General features: G+C 52.0%; 6 protein-coding genes across 6 annotated transcripts; 2 read left to right on the forward strand and 4 right to left on the reverse strand.

Annotated features, from left to right (window-relative positions):
* Positions 1 to 822: 822 nt before the first annotated feature.
* Positions 823 to 1,669, reverse strand: XYL1_2 (NAD(P)H-dependent D-xylose reductase (XR); the record flags this gene model as incomplete). Its single annotated transcript, XM_051435026.1, has 4 exons — positions 823 to 1,120; positions 1,175 to 1,282; positions 1,341 to 1,470; positions 1,522 to 1,669. The coding sequence occupies 4 exons, from the start codon at positions 1,667 to 1,669 to the stop codon at positions 823 to 825; spliced, it is 684 nt and encodes a 227-aa protein (XP_051291050.1).
* A 2,639-nt stretch (positions 1,670 to 4,308) lies between these two features.
* Positions 4,309 to 5,576, reverse strand: J4E90_005474 (uncharacterized protein; the record flags this gene model as incomplete). The annotated part of the gene is made up of 2 exons (XM_051435027.1): positions 4,309 to 4,877; positions 4,928 to 5,576. The coding sequence occupies 2 exons, from the start codon at positions 5,574 to 5,576 to the stop codon at positions 4,309 to 4,311; spliced, it is 1,218 nt and encodes a 405-aa protein (XP_051291051.1).
* Positions 5,577 to 6,110: 534 nt separating this feature from the next.
* Positions 6,111 to 7,147, forward strand: LIA1 (deoxyhypusine hydroxylase; the record flags this gene model as incomplete). The annotated part of the gene is made up of 2 exons (XM_051435028.1): positions 6,111 to 6,583; positions 6,637 to 7,147. The coding sequence occupies 2 exons, from the start codon at positions 6,111 to 6,113 to the stop codon at positions 7,145 to 7,147; spliced, it is 984 nt and encodes a 327-aa protein (XP_051291052.1).
* A 78-nt stretch (positions 7,148 to 7,225) lies between these two features.
* On the reverse strand, positions 7,226 to 7,701 carry J4E90_005476 (uncharacterized protein; the record flags this gene model as incomplete). The annotated part of the gene is made up of 3 exons (XM_051435029.1): positions 7,226 to 7,244; positions 7,300 to 7,531; positions 7,587 to 7,701. The coding sequence occupies 3 exons, from the start codon at positions 7,699 to 7,701 to the stop codon at positions 7,226 to 7,228; spliced, it is 366 nt and encodes a 121-aa protein (XP_051291053.1).
* Positions 7,702 to 8,060: 359 nt separating this feature from the next.
* Positions 8,061 to 13,766, forward strand: J4E90_005477 (uncharacterized protein; the record flags this gene model as incomplete). Its single annotated transcript, XM_051435030.1, has 5 exons — positions 8,061 to 8,178; positions 8,248 to 8,437; positions 8,487 to 8,629; positions 8,676 to 10,758; positions 10,811 to 13,766. The coding sequence occupies 5 exons, from the start codon at positions 8,061 to 8,063 to the stop codon at positions 13,764 to 13,766; spliced, it is 5,490 nt and encodes a 1,829-aa protein (XP_051291054.1).
* A 2,350-nt stretch (positions 13,767 to 16,116) lies between these two features.
* Positions 16,117 to 17,622, reverse strand: J4E90_005478 (uncharacterized protein; the record flags this gene model as incomplete). Its single annotated transcript, XM_051435031.1, has 3 exons — positions 16,117 to 16,230; positions 16,277 to 17,164; positions 17,218 to 17,622. The coding sequence occupies 3 exons, from the start codon at positions 17,620 to 17,622 to the stop codon at positions 16,117 to 16,119; spliced, it is 1,407 nt and encodes a 468-aa protein (XP_051291055.1).
* Positions 17,623 to 20,729: the final 3,107 nt, after the last annotated feature.

The following is a 20,729-nucleotide window of genomic DNA, read 5'->3' on the forward strand; positions in this document are numbered from 1 at the left end:
GCTGATGACTAGATGAAGTAGTGGTGGGAAGGAACATATAAGTGAGAAGATCTAGGTGGGGTCTCTACTGTACCTACCAGCTGTCATAGGCTTGTGAGAGGAGGTAAAGGTGAGCTGACCTACAGACGTGGCTATGACGGGCGCTTCGACGCCTCCAGGGCCATCGAGTCATCATGAGCTCCATCAACCTCACCTTGCCCGCAGTCTGGTCTCTCACATCTGCTACCTACTGCGGTACATCGTCGCGGTAACTATCTTTTCCCCCTATACCGCGATAGCCAGACCATTTCGGGCCGCCGGGCCAACGAGGGTCCCGTGGTTTCTTGGCTTTGTTGTCTTCCCTACTTCTACGATCTTGCTCTTTCCTCAGACAGCCTGGACACGGTTTACTTTCGGGGTGCATTCGGTCTTCGACCCTGTTGCATTGACGCTGTGGGGGGCGATGTTCGGCTCGTGGACATAACGTAAAAGGGTGTATAGAACGGAGCAACCTGTGCCGGCATGAGTGTAGTATGTAGTGGCGAAGGCACATTGTCAAGTCTAATATTCAGGAAATGTATATGAGAAAGCAACTTCAGTCTCGCGCATTGCTTTAGTATGTCGCGCGCGTGAAGAGTTGGCACCAGTGATTGACAGCGACGTGAATTGGTATGTGGAATGGCAAAAGTTTGACATTTTCGTGCTAGCAAACCAGCGTAAGATAATATTTACAGTAAAGAAGTCGCCAGGGAAGTGAACGACCTTTGGCATCTTCACACCCTTGCACCATCACAGCATCTGCGTCACCGCCTCAGGAAGTTGAGTCTTTCCACGATGGAAAGCTTACGGGCAGTTGACGGTGATGGAAGCGGAGCCAGTGGAGAAGTAGCCCTCAGTGGCGACGATCTGGTAGTAGTGGCTACCAAGAGTCATGCCCTTGCTGGCCCAGGCGTCAAAGTGAGTCTTCATGTTGACAGATCCGCTGGAACGCTTGTTCTGGCGAACAGACCAGTACTGCTGAAAGGTCCTAGTTCCATCGATGGATGGCTGGTTGGTACGGGTCGACTGGGCGATCTTGTAGGAAGAGCCATCGGCGGTCAAGGTGCCCTTGTTCGAGGCTTGAGAAGATGGGTCGTAGGTTCTTTATGGTGTTAGTGTATATCTCTCATGCAGTCCGTACAGGGACATTGCTCACCCGAAGTTCTCAACGACGTAGTACTCGACGAGCGGGTTGCGAGTCCAGCCGTAGATGGCAAGGTAGGAGTTGCCGTTGGGGTTGTAGGTACCCGAGTAGGTGATGGTACTGATACATGGTCAGCAAAGGTGTCACATCAAGCATGCAGTTGCTTGGGTTAACATACCGGGCGGATCCAGGGTTCCATCCCTTTCCACCGACGAAGTTGCCACCGCTTCCCCAGTTGACGCTGTAGCTTCCGCCAGCACCGTTGGTGTAGGTGACACGGGAGCCACCATCAGTCCACCAAGAGTAGACTAGACACATGATCAGCTATGCTCAACATATTGCTTCATGATACGACTTACAGCAGCCGTTGTGAGTTCCCTCAGCGTTGGGAGTGCTCTGGCGGGCAACAAGGTCACTAGGCGAACGAGCAGCTACATCAGTGGCGGGAGCAGCGAAAACGCCAGTGGCCGCAATAGCAGCAGTGAAGAGGGAGGTGAAAGAGACCATCTTGAATATGAGTTGCTTGTGGTAGGAAGCGAAGAGATGTTTGATCGTGGTGGTGATCTATGAGGCGACTCAAGATGGCTTTATATGCCTTTGCTCCGCTACAAACCGCGGCTTGGTGGTTCAATGGGGTAGCCCCGGTTCTGCTGGCGGGACCAAGACAAACATTCTCGCCATCGCTACGGCCGTCCGTCTCTTAGCAGCTAGGATGTAGATCAAGTGCTGCGATAGGAGAGACACCACTATGCCGGGCTTGGCTTCTGGAAAGAAAGGCATGCGAAATGCCGGCGCAGCTTCCGGTGTGATTGGTCTGTAACTTGAAACAAACGGTTACGGGACAAGACCGGGCGGTCATTAACCTACATGTCAATATCTCCGTGGTGGAGTGGGCTTCGGGTCATGGCGGCGCTACGACTGTCCTGGCAAGCACCCATCCACGTGTGCTCCCAAGCTCTATGGCATGCATATGCCAAGCTCTCCGCCTTTACAATCTTCCTGCGGTTAAAGAACGTCTTGGCGTGAACACCGAACAGTGGAGTTGTGAGGTGGTAATCTATGTGAAGCCGCGTGACACGTGTGGCGCTTCCAAGGCTAGAAGTGGCGGCAAAAGGCGCATCTCTTACACATTGTATGGTGATTGCTCGATATCCAAGAAGCTTAGCAAGTACTTCAGGCATAGTTCGTGAGGTGTTGGCGATGTCACAGCAACAGATGAAGGACTGCGATATTTTCGTGGGGCGTCCAAGCGCGCTGCCAAGAGACGTTTGCCTGCATCTTGCTTGAGCCGCATACCGCTTGTCTCCTTCTCACCGTCACTGCGCTCATGTTCTGGACCAGCATAATCAGCGAACATGTCGGCAGCACGAATCCGCAATCATAGTTACGAGATCGTAATGAGTTCTCCGACCCCTCAGCCCGGCTGCGCAAGACCACCGTCCCTGGTCCTTGAGATCTTGCGAATATGGATCGATCTCCTGACTTCATATATACGGCAGGCTTTCCGAACCACTCCCCTTGTTACCAAGAACGTCTAAATGAGTTCTTGCATGCCATCACATGGGGTTGTCATATCCGTAAACGACGCATCACCACGTCTGCATCACCGCAGCCGCAATTCCCTCTTCACATGTACGCAGCGCCCCTTGCGTAATGCGAGGTGATCACAACACGACATTTCCCCGTATCCCGGAGAATAGCAGCCAGTTCTGGGGATCCGGGGAACTTAACGCGCCAATCACGTTTTACCCGCCATATTGTGCGCCATCACGTACGGTAAATGTTTACATAGCCGTCTGTACCCCAGATTCTACAGTCTAGACACCGCACAGCGGGCTTGCTTGCCCAGACTCTTGGTACTGTATAAGATGTCTTGTCCCGGTGGGTGAAAGGAGAATGCGTGGAAGCTTGGTTGAACCGCCGAGTATGAAGGGGCACGCTGTGCAGGTTGGTACAATGGAGCTCGGATTGAGTGAAACATCACGTGAGCTAGGCTTTGCAAGGAGACCACAGTAACGAACTGTCCACCCCCAGTTGCTGATATTTTGCTCTCCTTCGATAATACCGTAACCTGTCACTCTTCAACTAGGCTCCTACAAGGTCTTGCGATCGTGGAAAGCTCAAAATCTAGCTTTACCATGACTTCCTGCAGGGTACTCAGAGGTGCACTGGAAAAGTTCTTACTTCACCTCGACAACGACAAGGACGTAGCAAACTCGAATTCACTGTGACTGAATAGCGTGTATTCTCCAACCTCTGCTACTAACCAGACTTTCGCTATCACTAACAACACCAACAACCTCCTCAGTCCCCAGTCTCCCAGTCAAATCTCCAATTCCAAGCCTACATCTTCACCAAAACCACAATCTAACAACAATGTGCAGACGCAACTTCTACCACCATACCGCATGCGAGCACAAGACACAAGTCTACGACAACCCGTTCACCATGTGCGGCGCAGATCCCGGAAGCAGGTATCGACTACCGTGTCAAAACCCCACCAATTCCATAACCATTTTCTCGGGACACTGCAGGGACTGCATGTTGGATTTGGAGAAGAAGCTTGAAGATCTGAGGATCTGTCAAGAAGCAGGTTGGGTGTGGACTCCGAGGAAAGAGGTCTGATCAAGGGCACAAAAGCCGCTCCAGGAGAGGTTGAAGGGGTATGAGGGGATATAAAGGAAAAGAGGCACCAACTCACGAAATGTGGAGTTACGGCGTCAACAGGGTCGCGATATATGCAGAAGTCAGTATCACAATCATGCAGAGAAATACAATTGTATGATATATCAGTTTTTTTCAATAATTACTATGTAATTGCTTGGATCAATTTCATCTTCTTCGTTCTGTCACGTCAACCACCGCAAATTTGCTTGCGTTGAGGCATGTGCAAAGTGACGCAATCTGGGGTATTCGTCGTCTCCAGCTCTCTGGCGGAGCCCGACATCAGTCGTTCAGCCAATCTGACAAAGGAAATAAAAGAAAACTGGGGGTATTGCGCTCATAACCGGGTATATCTAGAAGCAAAAGGCCTCGCACTGAAATCGTTCTCATCGTTCATAACCATATCCATCTCGTTCATTACGTAGTTTGTCATCTCTTTCATCCATTCTCGTGTGTTGTGTATTTCGTTTCGTGTTCGTCGTTCAAAGATCAGGGTCTTCGCTGGTTGATACCTCCGGCTCTGGAAGCAACTCCCTCAACTGCATCATTCTGTTCCTCGCGTGAATGATGAAGATGGAGATAGCAAGTGAGTTCCAAACATCACAGCCTTCCTGCATAAAGTCGTACATGGCGAGTAAACGTAGTGAAGGTTGTTCGTTCTTTAAGGTCGGCGGCGCGTAGCTCACAAATGCCATGACGGTGTGCGTTGCAGTGATACCATAGAGGGTCGGGACTTCAGGTACAATAGCATCTCCGCGGGCTGCTGCCTCATCGATCTGTAGAGCGTCGTACCATAGCTCGTGTAGCCGACCAAGCTTCTCGATCATCTTGCGCTCTCCCACGGCCGGGTGTACATGTCTCGAGAAGGTGACGGTTTGGAATAGAGGGAGCTGGGACCAGAGATGCTCGACTCTACCGTCTTTCATAGCCCATTTTGTGTATGCCTTGATAGCCTTGCCGATCTGGAAGTGGGGAGCGCGCCTCGTCCGCGTCTGCCAGGCGTCGCGAGCGACACCGCCCAGGTCGAACAGCTTCTCGAGAGCATGCTGCGCTGGACGCTGTTAGTAAGATCCTCTTAGCAACTACAAGATCGTAACATACCACTGTAATCAGTACCGGAGGCTGGCTTGATGAAGGCCTTGTCTATGTTCTCGGTGAATAGGTCTGCGGGGACAGTCTCGAGATCATCGATCCAGCTAATGGGCATCAGTGGCTCAAATCCGCGCATGCCCAGCTTCTGAAAAAGAAAGACCGCGTCCTCAGACCAACCAGCGTCACGCAGCTCACGGGCTTGTTGATCTTGTCTGTACCGCTCCTGGTCGTGATTGACTTTCTTCTGTACGACCATGTAGGTGCCGTCATCAACGACCATGGTCTCTTCGTTCGCATCCCATAGGTCGGCCGAAGAGCCATCGTTTTCGTGGTCCCTCGCGAGTGCGATGGGCGAATGCGCGACCAGGGTATCTCCTTCCAGGTCCTTGGACGACATAGCCGAAGCTGGTGGGGAGGGCGGTAGCAGCGTCGCATCGATATCGTAGTGAGTGCTCGGTGGGCTGAGTCCCCGGGTCTTGACGTGCGTTTCGGGACTCATGTCTCGTGTAGGCGGTGGTGTGGTGTGTTTTGACAGAGCAGCGGATCGAGTGGGGAGCGCAGGCACCTTGAAGGCGTACGGCTTCTCCCGGCGCTGTTGTGTCTTGCGCGGACTGACATAGTTCCAGAAGCAATCGGACACTCCGCGAAGAAACGCCATACTAAGTGGAAGGTGGGAGCGGTCGAGTCTGGTCGCGTAAAAGAAGTGTCCCCGTCACTTCGTGGTGGGCGTGACGTGTAAGGAGCGTGGTGGGGGTTTGCAGGCGATATGCGAAGTCGCGGTGAAGTGAAGGTGAGGGTGAGGCTACTCGATTCCCCATGCGGCAGGCCCAGGTATAGTCTTTGTCCCTTTGATGCGCTGTTGACCGGCTGAGTCTTTCACTCACGGGGAGTAAAGACGGGGCAAAAAGGAGTCATAGCTAGTGAAAGTAAGGTGAACGGAGCGGCTTGTTCCTGCATGGCTCATGCAGCCCTGGACTCGGTCAACTGGTCTGCCACGCTGTCACATTATGTCTAACCGTATCCGACTAGCGTCAACCGCTGTGAATGCAGGTGCGGTGAAGATCTTATCAGATGGAACTTTGACACCCCACCAGATCTCTGCATCCCCGCCAAAAAAGAGTCGAGCCGCTTTCGGAAGACATTTGCGTGAAGAACTACGTTCGCGATTACTTTTCTTTTCCACAGCAGCAAAATGGCAGTCACAGAGCAGGACACCCAAGTTCCTACGCTTCGCAACATCCTCACCTCGGAGTCGGAGCCCCTCGCCCGCCGCTTTCGCGCTCTTTTCTCTCTCAAGCACCTTGCGGGCCTGCAGCCACCCAGTGCGCAGACTGTTCCCGCCATCGAGGCCATTGCCGCCGCTTTCGCATCGCCGTCAGCTCTGTTGAAGCATGAACTCGCCTACTGCCTGGGTCAGTCGGGGCACGATGCTGCCATCGCGCCCTTGAGGGACGTATTGGAGGATAAAGAGGAGGACTCCATGTGCAGGCACGAGGCTGCCGAGGCACTTGGTGCACTGAGCGACAAGAGCAGTCTTGAGCTGCTAAGGACATTGAGGGACGACGTTAAAGAGATCGATGTCGTACGGGAAACTTGCGACATTGCTGTGGACCGCATAGAGTGGGACCATGGGCTGCAGAAGGGGCAGGAGAAGCTGAAGAAGAGGTATGCTTATTTCAATTCCTGCGTATTCTACTTTCTTGCTGACTACTACACAGCGACTTCACGTCCATCGACCCTGCGCCACCACTACCACAGAGTACGGAGAAGGCATCGATCCCCGAACTTGAAAAGACACTGCTCGACACCTCCTTGCCCTTGTTCCAGCGCTACCGAGCCATGTTCGCCCTGCGCGATCTTTCATCGCCGCCGGACCTCCCAACTGCCGTTCCGGCCGTACAGGCGCTCGCTCGCGGATTCACAGACCCATCTGCTCTCTTCCGCCACGAAATCGCCTTTGTCTTTGGGCAGCTGTCACACCCCGCATCCATCCCTAGTCTTACAGAAGCGCTCAGTAACACAAAGGAGGCAAGCATGGTCCGACATGAGGCAGCCGAGGCACTTGGAAGCTTGGGCGATGAAGAGGGTGTCGAGGATACTCTGCGTAAATTTTTGAACGACCCAGAGCAGGTGGTGCGCGACAGTGTGGTCGTAGCACTTGACATGGCAGAGTTTGAGAAGAACGGAGAGATGGAGTACGCGATCGTGCCGCAAGCTGTTGCAGCTTAGCGCAGCCCAAGGGATTGCATGCATACGGCGTTCGGGGTATCTAGAATTCAAAATGGCCACATAGGTAGAATTTCCGCTTCAGTTGTTGGTATTCCATCTGTAACATAGCAATTAGCATAAGCTCAGCTCTTGGCATGGACGATTGAACGTACTTGTGACCGCAGTCGCACTCGTAGAAGACAGTACTTCCTTCATCTGCGCTTCGCAGTTGTTGTGTGTAGTATCGCACTTCCTCTCTTCCGCATTTCTCGCATGGATGATTGATGACGCTGCTCGTCTGAACGTCCTCTTCGGATATGGTCTGAACCTCGGATCTCTTTGCGCGCAGCGACGACGGGAAAGCGGTTGGCTTCGAAACTGTGACGACAGTCTTGGACGATGTATCTGCGGTCGGTTAAATCTTCTACTCTTCTGCATGCGCAACATAGACGGCGCATACCTTTACATTGCGCTCCGCATGCCGCGCAGGTCAAGATGACATTTTGCTTGCCGGCAGATCCGTCGAGGAGATTTCCGCAGTCGGTGCAAAAGACAAGACTACCAATAGCAGACATGGTGGGTGATTTATCGATTTATCGTCTTGGTGCGGGTGATTGGTGTTGGAGTTGAGGAAAAAAGTTACAGGGAATCGCGACTTCCGCGGCTGCAGCCAAGCTAGGACGGGAATGGCAGGCGGTGAGAACGCGTCTGAATGTCGTGCACCACCACATGCATTCATGCTCCCGGTCGCATCGCATGGTACTTTTACAACAAGTTTGCTACCATCACTCTACCAGGCAGCGACTGTCCAGCTACCGGAGCATAGCATGCGCGCACGCACGATGATATAGCTGCATGCCCAACCCGTCCAATCCAAGTCTACCACCACACCTCGACTGCGCCTGTCCGCAAGTGCTCAACACCACAAGCGGCAATGAATGGCGACTGGCATCATGCCAACGGAGGCGCGCTCCCGTTCAGAAGGCCTCCGCCCACAGTGGATGAGGCCCTTCCGTATTCGCCCTTTACCTCCATCATCCCCTTCTCGCCCGGTGCGTCGCTCTACTTCACTTGCGCCCTTTGCCCAAGCGCTTTTCTCTCACCTGGCTAATAACCACCAGAAATCATACCCTTCCCAACCGCCGAGCCTCCTACGCCACCCTCTACCCTAAACCCCGAGCAACAAAAAGCCGCGAAGAAGGCTGTCGGAATCTTGAACGCCGAGATCCAAGGCCAGTCCACCGCCCAGCATCTGCATGATACCCTCAACCAGCTTCGCAACCTCCTACTTCGCGATAGTCTGCCAGAGTAGTGGGTCTACGCTCTTGCCGTACCTGGAAGTCTTGTCTAACACCCACAGTCACTTCAAGCCCATGCCGCAACTACCAACGCCCCCGCCGGACAGTCCCGTCAAGAACACCAACGGAGATACTCGCAGCGCTATCTCTGATCTGAGCCCCTTCGCGCGCAGGCTTTACGACCAGACGGATGTGGCATATACGGGTAGGCCTCTTTGTCACTTTCCCGGTGCAACCACTAACAAGGACAGCACCGAATGTCAAAGCACCCGAACAGCCTCGATCAGAGTCGGCACCTTCCCGAAAAGCTGAACCTCCACAACTGCCGCGCCCAGCGCCCACACCGCCCCAGGCCACCTCCAACGGCCATGCCTTCACGCAAAACATAGATTTACCCTTCTCGTCAAGCGCTCTTTCGTCGGCTCCCAGCAGCACACCAGTGCGGCCTCCTGGTCCGGCCGTTATGATAAAGCCAAAAGCGGTTCCACGCGCCGACTACAAGTACATCGACAACATCGAGATTGGAAGCTTGTCACAAAGGAAGGAGGACAACAGAGCCGAGAGCGGCGTTGCAGTCTTGAGACCCCACGAACGAGAGATCGCTGACGGGAAGATTGAGATTCTCAACTCTCTAGTCGCCAGTCTGAGCGAAGACAAAGATGATCTTGACGGCTCACTGCACTTCACCAGAATCCCAACTCCTGACGGCGAGTTCAACGTTCTCAAACCCCGCTCAATGGAGGCTCTTTCAGAGAAGATGTCCGGTGTTGTCAGTCTCGGCCGCTTCAATGCGCTTCCTGTGGACCTTGCCATGGAGATACAATCACTACTACACCCCGCTGTCGTGTGTGCAACTAAGAATGGGCTCTTTCCACAGGATGAGACTACCCTGGAGCTTACCGAGAGCATTACAACAGCCAAGCTCGCGCTCAAGTCATCCAAGCTCCTGCTGGAAACCATGATCGAGGGTCGTGACGACTATCGGATGCGACGAGAGGACATTATCGATTCTATTGTTGATCTCACGAAGCTAATCAAGAATGCCTGCATTGTGCCTGTCGTTCAATCTCGGCGGTCTGGGGAGGCTCAAGACCTTTTTACTGCAGCATCGGCTCATAGGCCAGATCTGCAGATGGTGCTGCGACTGTGTGGAGCAGTCCTTACCCGCTTTGCTACGCTGATGGGCAAATACAACCTGCCGGACCGGGCACTCAATACTTTAGAGTATCTGACGTTGGAACTGCTCGTTGAGCAGAATAGCGAGAACGAGAAGGATTCGGTGTTTAGTATCAAGAAGTTCGAGCATTTCCGCCAGAAAGTCATGGATGTTCTTGCCCAGATTTTCGCTCGATACCCAAGCCAACGGCATTCGATTCTAAATGGTATTCTAGGCAACCTGGAGAAGCTGCCCGACAAAAAAGCGAGCGCGAGGCAATTCTTGTCGGCTCGTGAAGTCCCGATTATGACGATATCTGCACTTTTCATGCGATTTGTCCAAGTAGTCGCAACGAATCCGAGCACTCGTCTTGCGTCACAAGGCGGAGACGCAGCTGGCGGCATGATTGAAGACGATACCAGCGATTACGAGCCTGGCCAAGCACCTTCGAAAGCCCCAAAGAGAGGCGCCGGCCGGACGCCGGCAGTGATTGCTCAAGACTTGACGGTGGAAGCTACCAGCACGGCAATGTATATTGTAACCCAACTGTGCGACAAAGCCTCGAATACTTCCAAATCAGGCGATAAGCCATTCCGCAACCTTCTGGACTTATTCATCGACGACTTTTGTAACGTCCTTGGTTCTCCCCAGTGGCCGGCTGCTGTCATACTTTTGCAGAGCCTCTTGGTTCGTATGGTCAACATACTCAAGGACGACTCAGCAAATAAACACTCTGTGGTCGACAAAGACATGGCACTCACAACAATGGCGAGGATCGGTTGTGGCGTGATTGATTTCAGAGACCAACTCAAGAAGATGAAGCAAAGGCTGGACATTTCGCAGTCCGATTTGTCGTCAAGACTAGATCGTCTTGTGAATGACGCCATGAGCGAAGACGTCAAGGAGAGGGTTAATGATGTGGATCTGCTAGCTTTCGATGGCCCGTACCGCATGGTTCTCGAATCACTGGTCGATTATCTCGATTTACGCCCCTCCCAGGAAGACCCGCATCTGCAGGCAGCGACTGGCTGTCATATCAGCTCGTGGCTGGCAGCTGTCGTTAAGACCTTTCCAACAGTTCCAGAAGGAAATACAGATCACAGGCCGCAAGCAATACAAACTGTTCAGCATTGTCTGGAAAGCATGATTCCAGACCCCAAGTGGCTCAGTCAGAAGTAGTAAGTTTTCCAACTTGTTTAGGCTCGTTCCCCAGCTGACGGTGCTTGATAGCAAATTCCAATCTGTGTCAGATGATCAGAGCAAACTCGCCGCGGGCGTCATCACTTTACAAAGCCAGGTGTGCAGGTACCTTTCGCAGATCGTCAACTATATGCAGGCATACGCCCGGGACAAGAGCTCTTCGAAGCTTCGGACGAGAGGAACAGCAGGATTGCAACAACTGCTGGACAAAGATCCTCGGGTCATCTCCGAAGGACATGTCATCAACATGATCCCATCACTTAGAGACAGTTCACCGATGGTCCGAGAGGCGACGCTTTCGCTCCTGTCGAACTGCTTGGCCAAAGAACCATCTCTCGAGCGCCATGTGCTGCCACAAATTCTGGAGATGACCACAGATCCCTCAAACGGCCCCAAGAAAAAGGCCATCAAGCTACTCAAAGAGATCTATCTCCGCTCCACTTCAAATGATAATAGGCTCAAGATTGCCGCTCCTCTACTCCTCCCTTCGCAGGATAGTGAGAGTGCAATTTCCGAGCTGGGTCGCAACGTCCTCGAGGAGATATGGTTGACGGCAGCTAATAACAATGTCAAGACCGACGACAGTATGCACAGGCTCAACCGTGCTCAACGAGCAGCCTTCATGGTAGAACTCTTGGACTCTATCGAGCAAAGCGCTGTACATTTGGAAGCTTTCGAGAAGTTTTTCGCTCATTGTCTGTCACCTGAAGCGAAGGGTCCGGCTTCTAACCGAAAGATTTGCGCACAGCTGGTTGTCGACTTGGTAGACGAAGCCATTGCTCCCGGAAGCGGTACGGATATCAAGTCTCAAGCTCGCGTTATGAACACCCTTAGTGTTTTCGCGAAGATCGAACCGACCCTGTTCACGCTCGACCATCTGCGGCATCTGAAGCTATACATCAAGACCATCGCCACCATGGATGACGTGGCCCTCGTGCGGCCAACGGTCGTTATATTTCGGCATGTGTTGCCGACACTTCCCCCACTTCAGCATGCTTTCGCAGAAGAAATTCGAGCAAGTCTTCAGCGCAACGTTCCTAAACTGGCTAAATGTGCATCGATGGGATGGCCTACAAGTAGAGAAACTCTTCTTGACGTCATTCACTGCTTGTGGGCTATCAGCGAGATGCCGGGCATGGATACTGACAAGATTTTTGCCACAATCTGCTCTGTCATATGCAACCTTAGGCCACTTTTGGACTTAACCAAAGAGCAGGCAGCCCAGAAGGCTGATACCATCATGTCCTATCTAATTCTGATTGGTGCTTTTGGTCAAGTTTGCAGCCTGGATCAACAGGTCGAATCGTTCAACAACAAGCTCCGCGCGTCCCTTAACAAGCACGACGGAAAAGAATCTCTGAAGAAGCACCTGGAGCCGATGTTGAACCAGAAGAATCCACCTCCCCCATCTCTATTCCTATTAGACACGGTCCGACCTTTCACCATGCAGATTTGGGAGCCGAAGATTCGCGAGCAAGCCCTGCAGAGTATGGGTGGCATATGCCAGCAGTCGCCAGAGCACTTCATGCGCAGTGAAGTGGAGAAGGTGGTCAAGCTTGTCTTTGTTAACGAAGGAAACGACACCCTGAAGCACATCGCACTGTTATTCTTCAGGCAATTCTTCACTGTCGCTGAGCGGCGCTCGGAAACTGGTGCGCAAATTGCAACCGGCAAAGGAGCTGCTAATGGCTCGGCGCGCTTGGAAACGTCTTTTACGGCTACCGGAAACGATCATGCCACGCTGCATCTGGCGCAGAAGTTCTTAGAATATTTCGTGAAAGCTGCATTGGAGAACAAAAATGAGTCTGCCGTCGTTGCCACAGATATCATCGCTAGCATCAGTCGCCAAGGTCTTGTTCATCCAAAGGAGTGTGGTGCTGCGCTTGTCGCTCTTGCGACCTCGCCTTGGTCAAGCCTGGCTCGAGTTGCAGCCGACGAACATAGACGCATTCACGAGAAGCAAGAGTCGTATCTGGAAAAGGAGTACATGCAGGCCATCCACATGGCTTTCAAGTATCAACTAAACATGTTCGCTGATCCTCATGGCATGGTCGAAGCTACACACACTCCGAAGCTCGCGAAGTTGTTTGAGGCATTGAAGACGGGCAAGAAAGCCAGTCTCAAAAAGTTCATCAATAACTTTTGCAAACAAGTGGACTTCGACTTTTCAAAGCTGGATATGAGTGGCACTATACCGGAGGCTGTCTTGTACGCGCGCTTCTGTCTGGAGAATCTGGCTTTGCTCGACTTCCCTCACCTGGAAGAGCTTGCTGTGTTCCTTCATGCAGTTGAAGCGATGGTCCTGAACACCACAGGGCCCGCTATAGGAGTTATCATCGCGGATGAACTTCCAAAGCAAGACGCGAATTCAGTGCAAGCTCAGCCTCAAGATATGTTCCAACAACAAATGTTGGAAGCTAGTGGTGCAAACGGATTTCCATCAATGCTACCAGCGGCAGTTCCGACAGCACCTCAACCTGCTACTCCAACAATCAGCAACGACAGACTTCGTCAGATCACCGCAGCTTGTATGATCCTGCAGATGGTGTGGGAAACTCGCACTTTTGTTCGAAAATGCTACTCCATGAAGAGCAACGCGCCCATTCCGCAAAAGGATCACATCAAGCCTGCGCATCGTAACAACCTCGTCACTGGCAAGGAAATTTGGGAACGCTTCGAAACGATCATGCGCGCTCTAGATAGCCGCGAGAGCATGGTGAAACAATGTTATGACTTTGCAGATTTACTGGATGTTGATCGCGAGACCTTCATTGACGTCGAAGGAGACGATGCACTTGGTGCAGGGTATGAGACCCCAACCGAGACTGGCGAAGACGGTACGCCATTCCCTACCAGTGGTCGTGGCAGGAAGAGGAAGAGCAATGTCAGCTTAGGCAACACACCAAAGAAGGCAAGGGGCAGGCCTGCTGGATCCAAGAAGAAGAGGAATTCTCGCACACCGGATGGCGACGGCGACTCAGACTAGCAGCCCTGATCGGACAGCCACCGATTGCCTGCGAGAACATACATTTGATACGGCGGAACCAATACTCCATTATCTCAACAAGCACATCAGCATCGTCGGCTATGCCACGCGCATCGGACACTTCCTTTTGTTCAAAATCGTTTCAGCATGCTTTCGGCGTTCAACGGAAAAGGCATATCATCGATACCCACCAGCATATGGTACATGGACAGTGTGTATCTGGCGTTTCTCATTTCGTGGCATCACAAGCTTAATAGCTTGGACGGCGATCTTCAGCATGTCATCATCGAAGCTATCCGAATCTAGAACAATATATTATCAAAAACTCCTATCGGGCTCTTGTGAAACAACCCACATGCGATGAAAGAAATTTGGTGACGATGAAATGACTTTTGTTCTATGTGCGATTTAGACATCTTGCCTCTCCCGTTACCTGTTTATCCATTCCGTGGTGGTGTCCTACGTTTATGTTGCCATGTTCCTACGCATGCAACTCGCACGCGTTGACATCTTGTGATGTCTTCATTGCGTCTTCTCCATGTTTTCAGCATGCAACAAGCACTTTTGTCTCCCCGGTGATATAGCTGTTCCCCACGATATGATTGTCATGTATTTGCTCAACTTCCACGTCTTTTCCACCTCGCCCAGTGGCAGACAAATCTTTGTCTGCGTCCCTCTCCTCCTTATCCAGAGTCAACACATGTGTTGGACCCACACGATGCTTCTTATCTTCTGCGTCTATCTGGGGAGAAGACCGAGGAGAACTGGCGTCGCTGTTATATCGCCGTTCGTCATTCTCGACATCCTTCATGCGCACTACATCTGCACTGTGCTCGTCTTCTGATATTGCAGAAGCACTGCTGAATTCCGCTCCCGGGCCCGCATCGAGAGTCGTCGCGTGTGCTATCACAGAGTCGGCTTCCGGAAACACGTCGGAAGATGGGTAATGCGAGGAGATGGCGTCAGCCTCGGTGGAAGCAGATTGAATGGGGTCAGTCGCGGGAGACTGCAAGCGCGAATGCGAGCCGTTGAGAGACGTTTCCGGAAACGACAGTGGTGGATGCGATTGAAGGCTTTGAAGGCGAAGCGCGCCGCTAGACGCTTCTTCTCGGATTTGTTTGCGCTCGTGGTAGGTAAGACCGGGTAAGAAGTCTGAGACGTCGATTACGCGGACATCTGTTGGTCCTCCCTTTGGTATTTGTTAACGGCGCGTGTAGGAGGGAGAAGCTGATTGTGGTACGTACGATATCCATATTGTCTAGATTGGGCTTCTGCTCGCGTCTATCGCAAAGTAGTGTTCGTTTTAATCTTAGAATGACGCGATTGAATGCCATTGTGTGAGCTCGAAGATGCGTGGTTTGGTGGGCTTCGGAGACGTGTGGTTTGATGCGCGATATCTCGTTGGCAATCGAAAGGAATATGGTACATGCAGCGATCTTACAAAGACGGCGGCGTTTGAAACAATTGGGTGAGAAAAGAGTTTACAGTAACGAGACAGAGGCCAGGAAATAGGCCAAAAGCGGCAGGATCGCGAAATCTAGTTCGCATAGGAAGATGCTCGATAGATGCTAGTAGGTAAATACTAGATAAGCGTGAGCGAATGACTGAGAGTGTGGCACCAAGTCTGCCTTCTTCAGGCGTTGTCATGGCGCTCGGCCATCCCTTACGAATTCGCCCTCATTGTTCCGATGCTGACATTCCTTTGCTTTCGTTGGGGATGTAAGAGCGGGAGTGGGCGCCGCGGAATGTAAGGAGCTGGGCGAGCTTGATAGCTCGTGCGTCTCAAACACGTGAACAAAGAACTTATATGTGAATTGTAAGCAGAAAGCCTTACGGCGAGAAGCGTCGCATTTGGAAAAAAGAGATTGAATGAGACTGCGATCATGAAGCTGGTTATTAGCATCAGACTTGCGAGTGTTGTACAGTTTTGCAAACTCTACACCACCATCTGCTGGAGGTGGATAACGTCTTTGAGGCCAGAAGTTTCCACTTGCTAGGAGAAGTTCATTTCTACACGACGTTTCATAGCACTAGAAAGGCGCTAGTGGGCACCCAAACATCTGTGGCATTCGAAACAAACCCGGGAGGCGTGTTCATACGATCGGATACGATATGTGTTAACAGTATTCTAGCAGCATCAAGTGGTACTTAAGTAAACCTTGTGTTACTAAAATTGGGGTCGACAATGTTATACATGTTTAAGAATCGCCGACGGCGTGTGAACTGAAGTTGAGCAGCCTTCATTGTGTAGGATCTTTCTGGTCTGTACTAGGATACCATTGATCATCTCTCGCAAGGAGATCAAGCCTTCAACATTTTGGTAATGCTTGACTTCTCCATATCAAGTCATCTATTTCGGGTAGTCCTTGACGTGGTAGCTCTTGAGCTTGACGAACTGATCGAAGCCGAACTTGCTCAGTGTCTGGCCTCGCCCAGAGTCCTTCCACCCAACCCACGCCAGATCCTGAGTCGGTTAGTAAAGTGTCCTGTGTAGTCCTAGAATAACTTACTGGTGCGGGGTAGTCGCATCGGTTTACGAAGACTGTGCCGGCCTCGACGTCATCGGCAAGCTCGTGACCCTTGTTCACATCTTTGGTCCATATGCTAGCCGTAAGTCCGAATTGGCTGTCGTTCATCAATTTGATTGCTTCTGCGTCATTCTTGACCTTCATGACCGGGATAACAGGACCGAAAGTTTCCTCTGTCATTACGGTCATGTCATGCGTGACATTCGTCAAGAGTGTCGGAGCCACATAGTTGCCATCTGCAGGTGGGTTCTTGAAACTGGCGTTGTCTGGGGTAGCGTCCTTGGCACCCTTCTCCAGAGCATCTTTAACGTGCGACTGGATAGTCTCTGCTGATCGCTTTGAGACTACTGGGCCAACATGTGTGCTCTTGTCGAATGGATCGCCAAGCTTGTATCCGCTGAGTACGTCTTGAAGCGCTGATACGAATTCATCATGTATCTTTTCATCGACGTATACCCTCTCAACACTGCAGCAACTCTGGCCAGAGTTGAAGACAGCGCCGTCTACAAGTTCTTCCGCGGCCCATTTGACGTCAACATCGGAGCGTACATATGCAGGATCTTTGCCTCCAAGCTCAAGACCCACTCGTAGCGGTACGCGGTCATTCGCAGCCTGCTGAACCGCAAGACCATTGGCCACCGATCCAGTGAAGCAAACTAGCTGGATCTTGGGCGAGCGTGCGATCGACTCAATCTGGACGATGGAGCCGCTGTGGAAGATTTGAAGTACACCATCAGGCAATCCGGTTTCCTTGAAAATCTCCTGGATCTGCTCGGCACTGGTAGGCGTTTGTGGGGATGGCTTCAGGATGACCGAGTTGCCGGCGAGCAGGGCAGGTACTAGCGAGTTGATGAGGGTCAGATACGGGTACTGCAGGTAAGTCAGCATGTGCCGACCAAAAATAGCTTATGGCCTGCACGCACGTTCCATGGAAACAAGATCAAGACGGGCCCAAGCGGGACTTTCTTGATGTAGCGCTTGAAACCTTTCTCCGCCTCGCCTGGAGTATCTTGAAGTGTCTCGTCACTAATCTTTAGTAGATATTCGCCGCGCATCACCGCTGTAGTAACTTCTTTGGCAGTGTACGCGATAGGACGGCCCATCTGCTCAGTGATCTCCTTGCCCAGCACATCCTGGCGGTCATTGAGCAATTTCAGAGCTTTCTTGACAATCTCTTTCCTTTCAGCGAGCGATGTGCGTCGATAGGACTCGAACGCAGTGGCGGCTGTTTCAGGCAAAGATTGGAGGTCTGCATCTGAAAGGCCATTGCGCGTGACAACTGGCTTGTTCGTAATGGGAGAGATGGTCGTGATCTTCTCCAGCGACATGATGGCGTGTGTCTGGTATGTAGTTTATTTGGATAAATTGAGATGGAGACGCACGGCGTGTCGATTCAGTGGCGTCTTGGGAGCAGTTAATTTTGAGTTGAGGCTTTGCCCGCAGTCGCATCGGAGATGACGTATGACAGCGCTAACGCTAGCCTGTGCACGTCCCATTATAGTGGAGGCCTCTCATGGCTTCACGCCGAATAACGGACTTGGTTGTCCGCTATCGACAAACATCATGGCATACTCTCCAGAAACTCAACTTGAACATACAACATCACTATGAAGCATGCTCGACGCGCGAGATGCTCGAAAGACGCGTCGAACAACATTAATTCGTCGCGTTGGTCGCCAGCATCGACGCGCCGACGCTATCCACGCGAGCCTGGTAATATTCAATCGCACGTGGACCTCCTATCTTGTGCGATCGGGTGTGTTCATAGCTGAAGTCGAAATACTGGAGTGCAGATAGTGCAAATTCGGGCCTTTTCTGATCACCTCACTAACATGTAGCCGATGTGTACGGAAGCGATCAGGCAGCGCCGTGTGCCGTTCGATACAGTGCAATCATATTCGATGGCCGCCGCGCCCTCATTACTTGAAGAGAACAGCATATTGGTGCGGCGTCGCCGATTCGCTAACATTGTCAAATGATGAGAGTGCCACCCGCGCAGTGTGGAGATAAGAGCTACGAGACTTCGGCAGGTGTACCGGCGGTATCCTCTCGCTGGAGGCAAGGTCTACAGAGCCGATGCCGCACCCACCACGTAGCGTTCCGAGCGACTTGCAAGACTGTGGCACCTAGGTATGCTGCCCTTCCGGGCCAGGGATGCCGTTACCTGCGCCTTCACGACTCATCTTGACTAATTACCTCCACCTTCCATCTTTCATCATTCTACTGTGGTCAGACCTTCGCAGGAGAAAGCAGCCGGGGAGATGTAAGAGAAGAGCCACCACCCCATCCTAATTCTGGTAAACAGCACATCTGCTCGACAGAGTTCACCCTAAAGGCCCATGCAAGTGACGCGAGGTTCCATTCCGTATCGAAAGTTGAACTGACACTGGGAGTGTCCTGACCGTTCTGGGCTCGCCAGCAGTGGTGGCGAGTTTGGCTCCAACTTTGAGCGTCAGCATGGACTGCAGAAGATCATAGGTCGTACATGGTTCTACTAACGGTGCGTAGCTTGGCGGCATGGCCGGCCCTCGCTTGCGCTCATCAATCAACTCCACGCGTTGCATGCGGAGGCGGCGTCAAGAGCGGCGCATGCAATATCTAGATGTCACCAAAGCCAGCCCAATTCGGAGCTGGGGAGCCGTCGTTCCTTGCGTATGTACCCTTCCTGCTCCAGACTGCATGTGTATGGTAGCCTACAGGAACGAGGGTATTGAGCTCAGGCTGGATAGTCCCTTACAGAGTATCGTCCAGTGACTCGGTGTTGGGGCACAGACTTACAGTAGGGAACATGATAGGGCTCTCCACTCTTCCCTGTAACTTGCCAACCTACGCCCCTCCAGATAATCCGCGGATGTCGATCCGGACTTTCGATGAGAAGGCTGTCAGCACGAAGATCTGGACTTTGTTGAGTCACTTCTAGGTTGCCACTATCCAAGCCACCTGGACCCTTCTTCCGCCCTGGATGTCAAAGCGACAGCGAAAAAACGATCCGACGATGTACACGATGCCGGCAATACTAACGTTGGCTGACAGTGTCTAACATGAAGTCGACAATAGAGCTAAGTCGAAGTTTGGGACTTGCAATCCACTAATATGCACTGCCTTCATGACCGTTTGTAACAGCTTGGCCTTTTGATCACTGTCGCGCCTTGGCCCTTCAATCTGTCCCTGGAGTTACAAGGCGGCTGGAAGCAGTATTTGAATGATCCAATACATTTGCTTCAGGTCTTTGTAGATACAGACTGGGCGCCGGACCGGTTTCCTCACACCAGGCGGGTACGCGACACTTATAGCGGTTTGTCATAAGACCCACAGCATACCACCTATTAGACACGATGAGCCCAATACACCGTAAATCATCGGGGCTGATCACCTGGCCTTCATTAAAATTATGGAAATGAGCAGGCATATTTCGATCGGTAGTTGATGAGCTGTCAAACCCTCGTTCTGCTGAGCCCCAAGTATAATACCATTTCCTGGCTATTAGTGGGCAGGAGAAGCTTTGTGAACGACGGTCGTCCTATATTGCTTGGCTGCACATGCGAATTGCCTCATGTTCGGTGGCTGATCTGGTATTCGCAACGTTGCAGAGACTACAAAAATCATGGTGAAAGTCCCCTGGGCTATTCTAGTTGCTACATGCAGACTCACTAGGTTCCGGATCCGACCTAGTAACGAGAACCTTGATTTCGACTTGGACCTTGACTGAAAGAGCTTACTTCGTCCAGGATGAATGCAGGCCAAGTCTTCAATAAAACGCTTCTAAGCCACCATGAAGAGCGGCACATATTTGGAATGCGGAGCGATCCGCTGGCTCCGTAGCGTTGTAGAGCAGAGAGGGGATGCCTAATCAGCAAGCGTTGTCGCCCAGTGACGATTGTGGAGATCTTTCAGCTGGATGTTGACCACGAGACATCGTACAGGCAGCTGTGGGTGAGCTAGTCAGGTTCAACGCAGTCTCGCTGTAGCAGAACGCCCTCGTTACCAAACTATAGACACCCGCTCTAGCTAACAACTAGGGCGGAGTAGGCCGTACCGTGGGAGCAATCGGCGCATAGCACACGTTTTTAGCATCGCTGGCGCCACTCGCTTCGGAGAGCCGTTGTACATGCCAGGTTTTTCCGCGTGTAATGTTATAACACAACGTGTTATAGACGAGAAAATTGTGCACACCAGGTCGACTCCAGCTTTGTCTTGGCAGGTGTATATCTGCGTGCTGCAGGTGGTAAACCTGGCTCGTTCAAGTTTATGGAAAGATACATAATATGCATTACCGAAGTGAATGAGGATAGACTGTCATGCGAAGACTGTCTGGGTAGCCAGCGGCGACGTAAGCGAACCTTTCGCGTGATGATCTAGTCATCAATTCTTTCGTCACAGCTGGAAAGTGGGAAATGAAAAATCCAACGTTTCAAGCGTCTGAAGTGCATCTCCG

Source organism: Alternaria incomplexa (assembly GCF_024043165.1).
Source record: "Alternaria incomplexa strain BMP 0042 chromosome Unknown scaffold_7, whole genome shotgun sequence".
NCBI classification, from domain to species: domain Eukaryota; kingdom Fungi; phylum Ascomycota; class Dothideomycetes; order Pleosporales; family Pleosporaceae; genus Alternaria; species Alternaria incomplexa.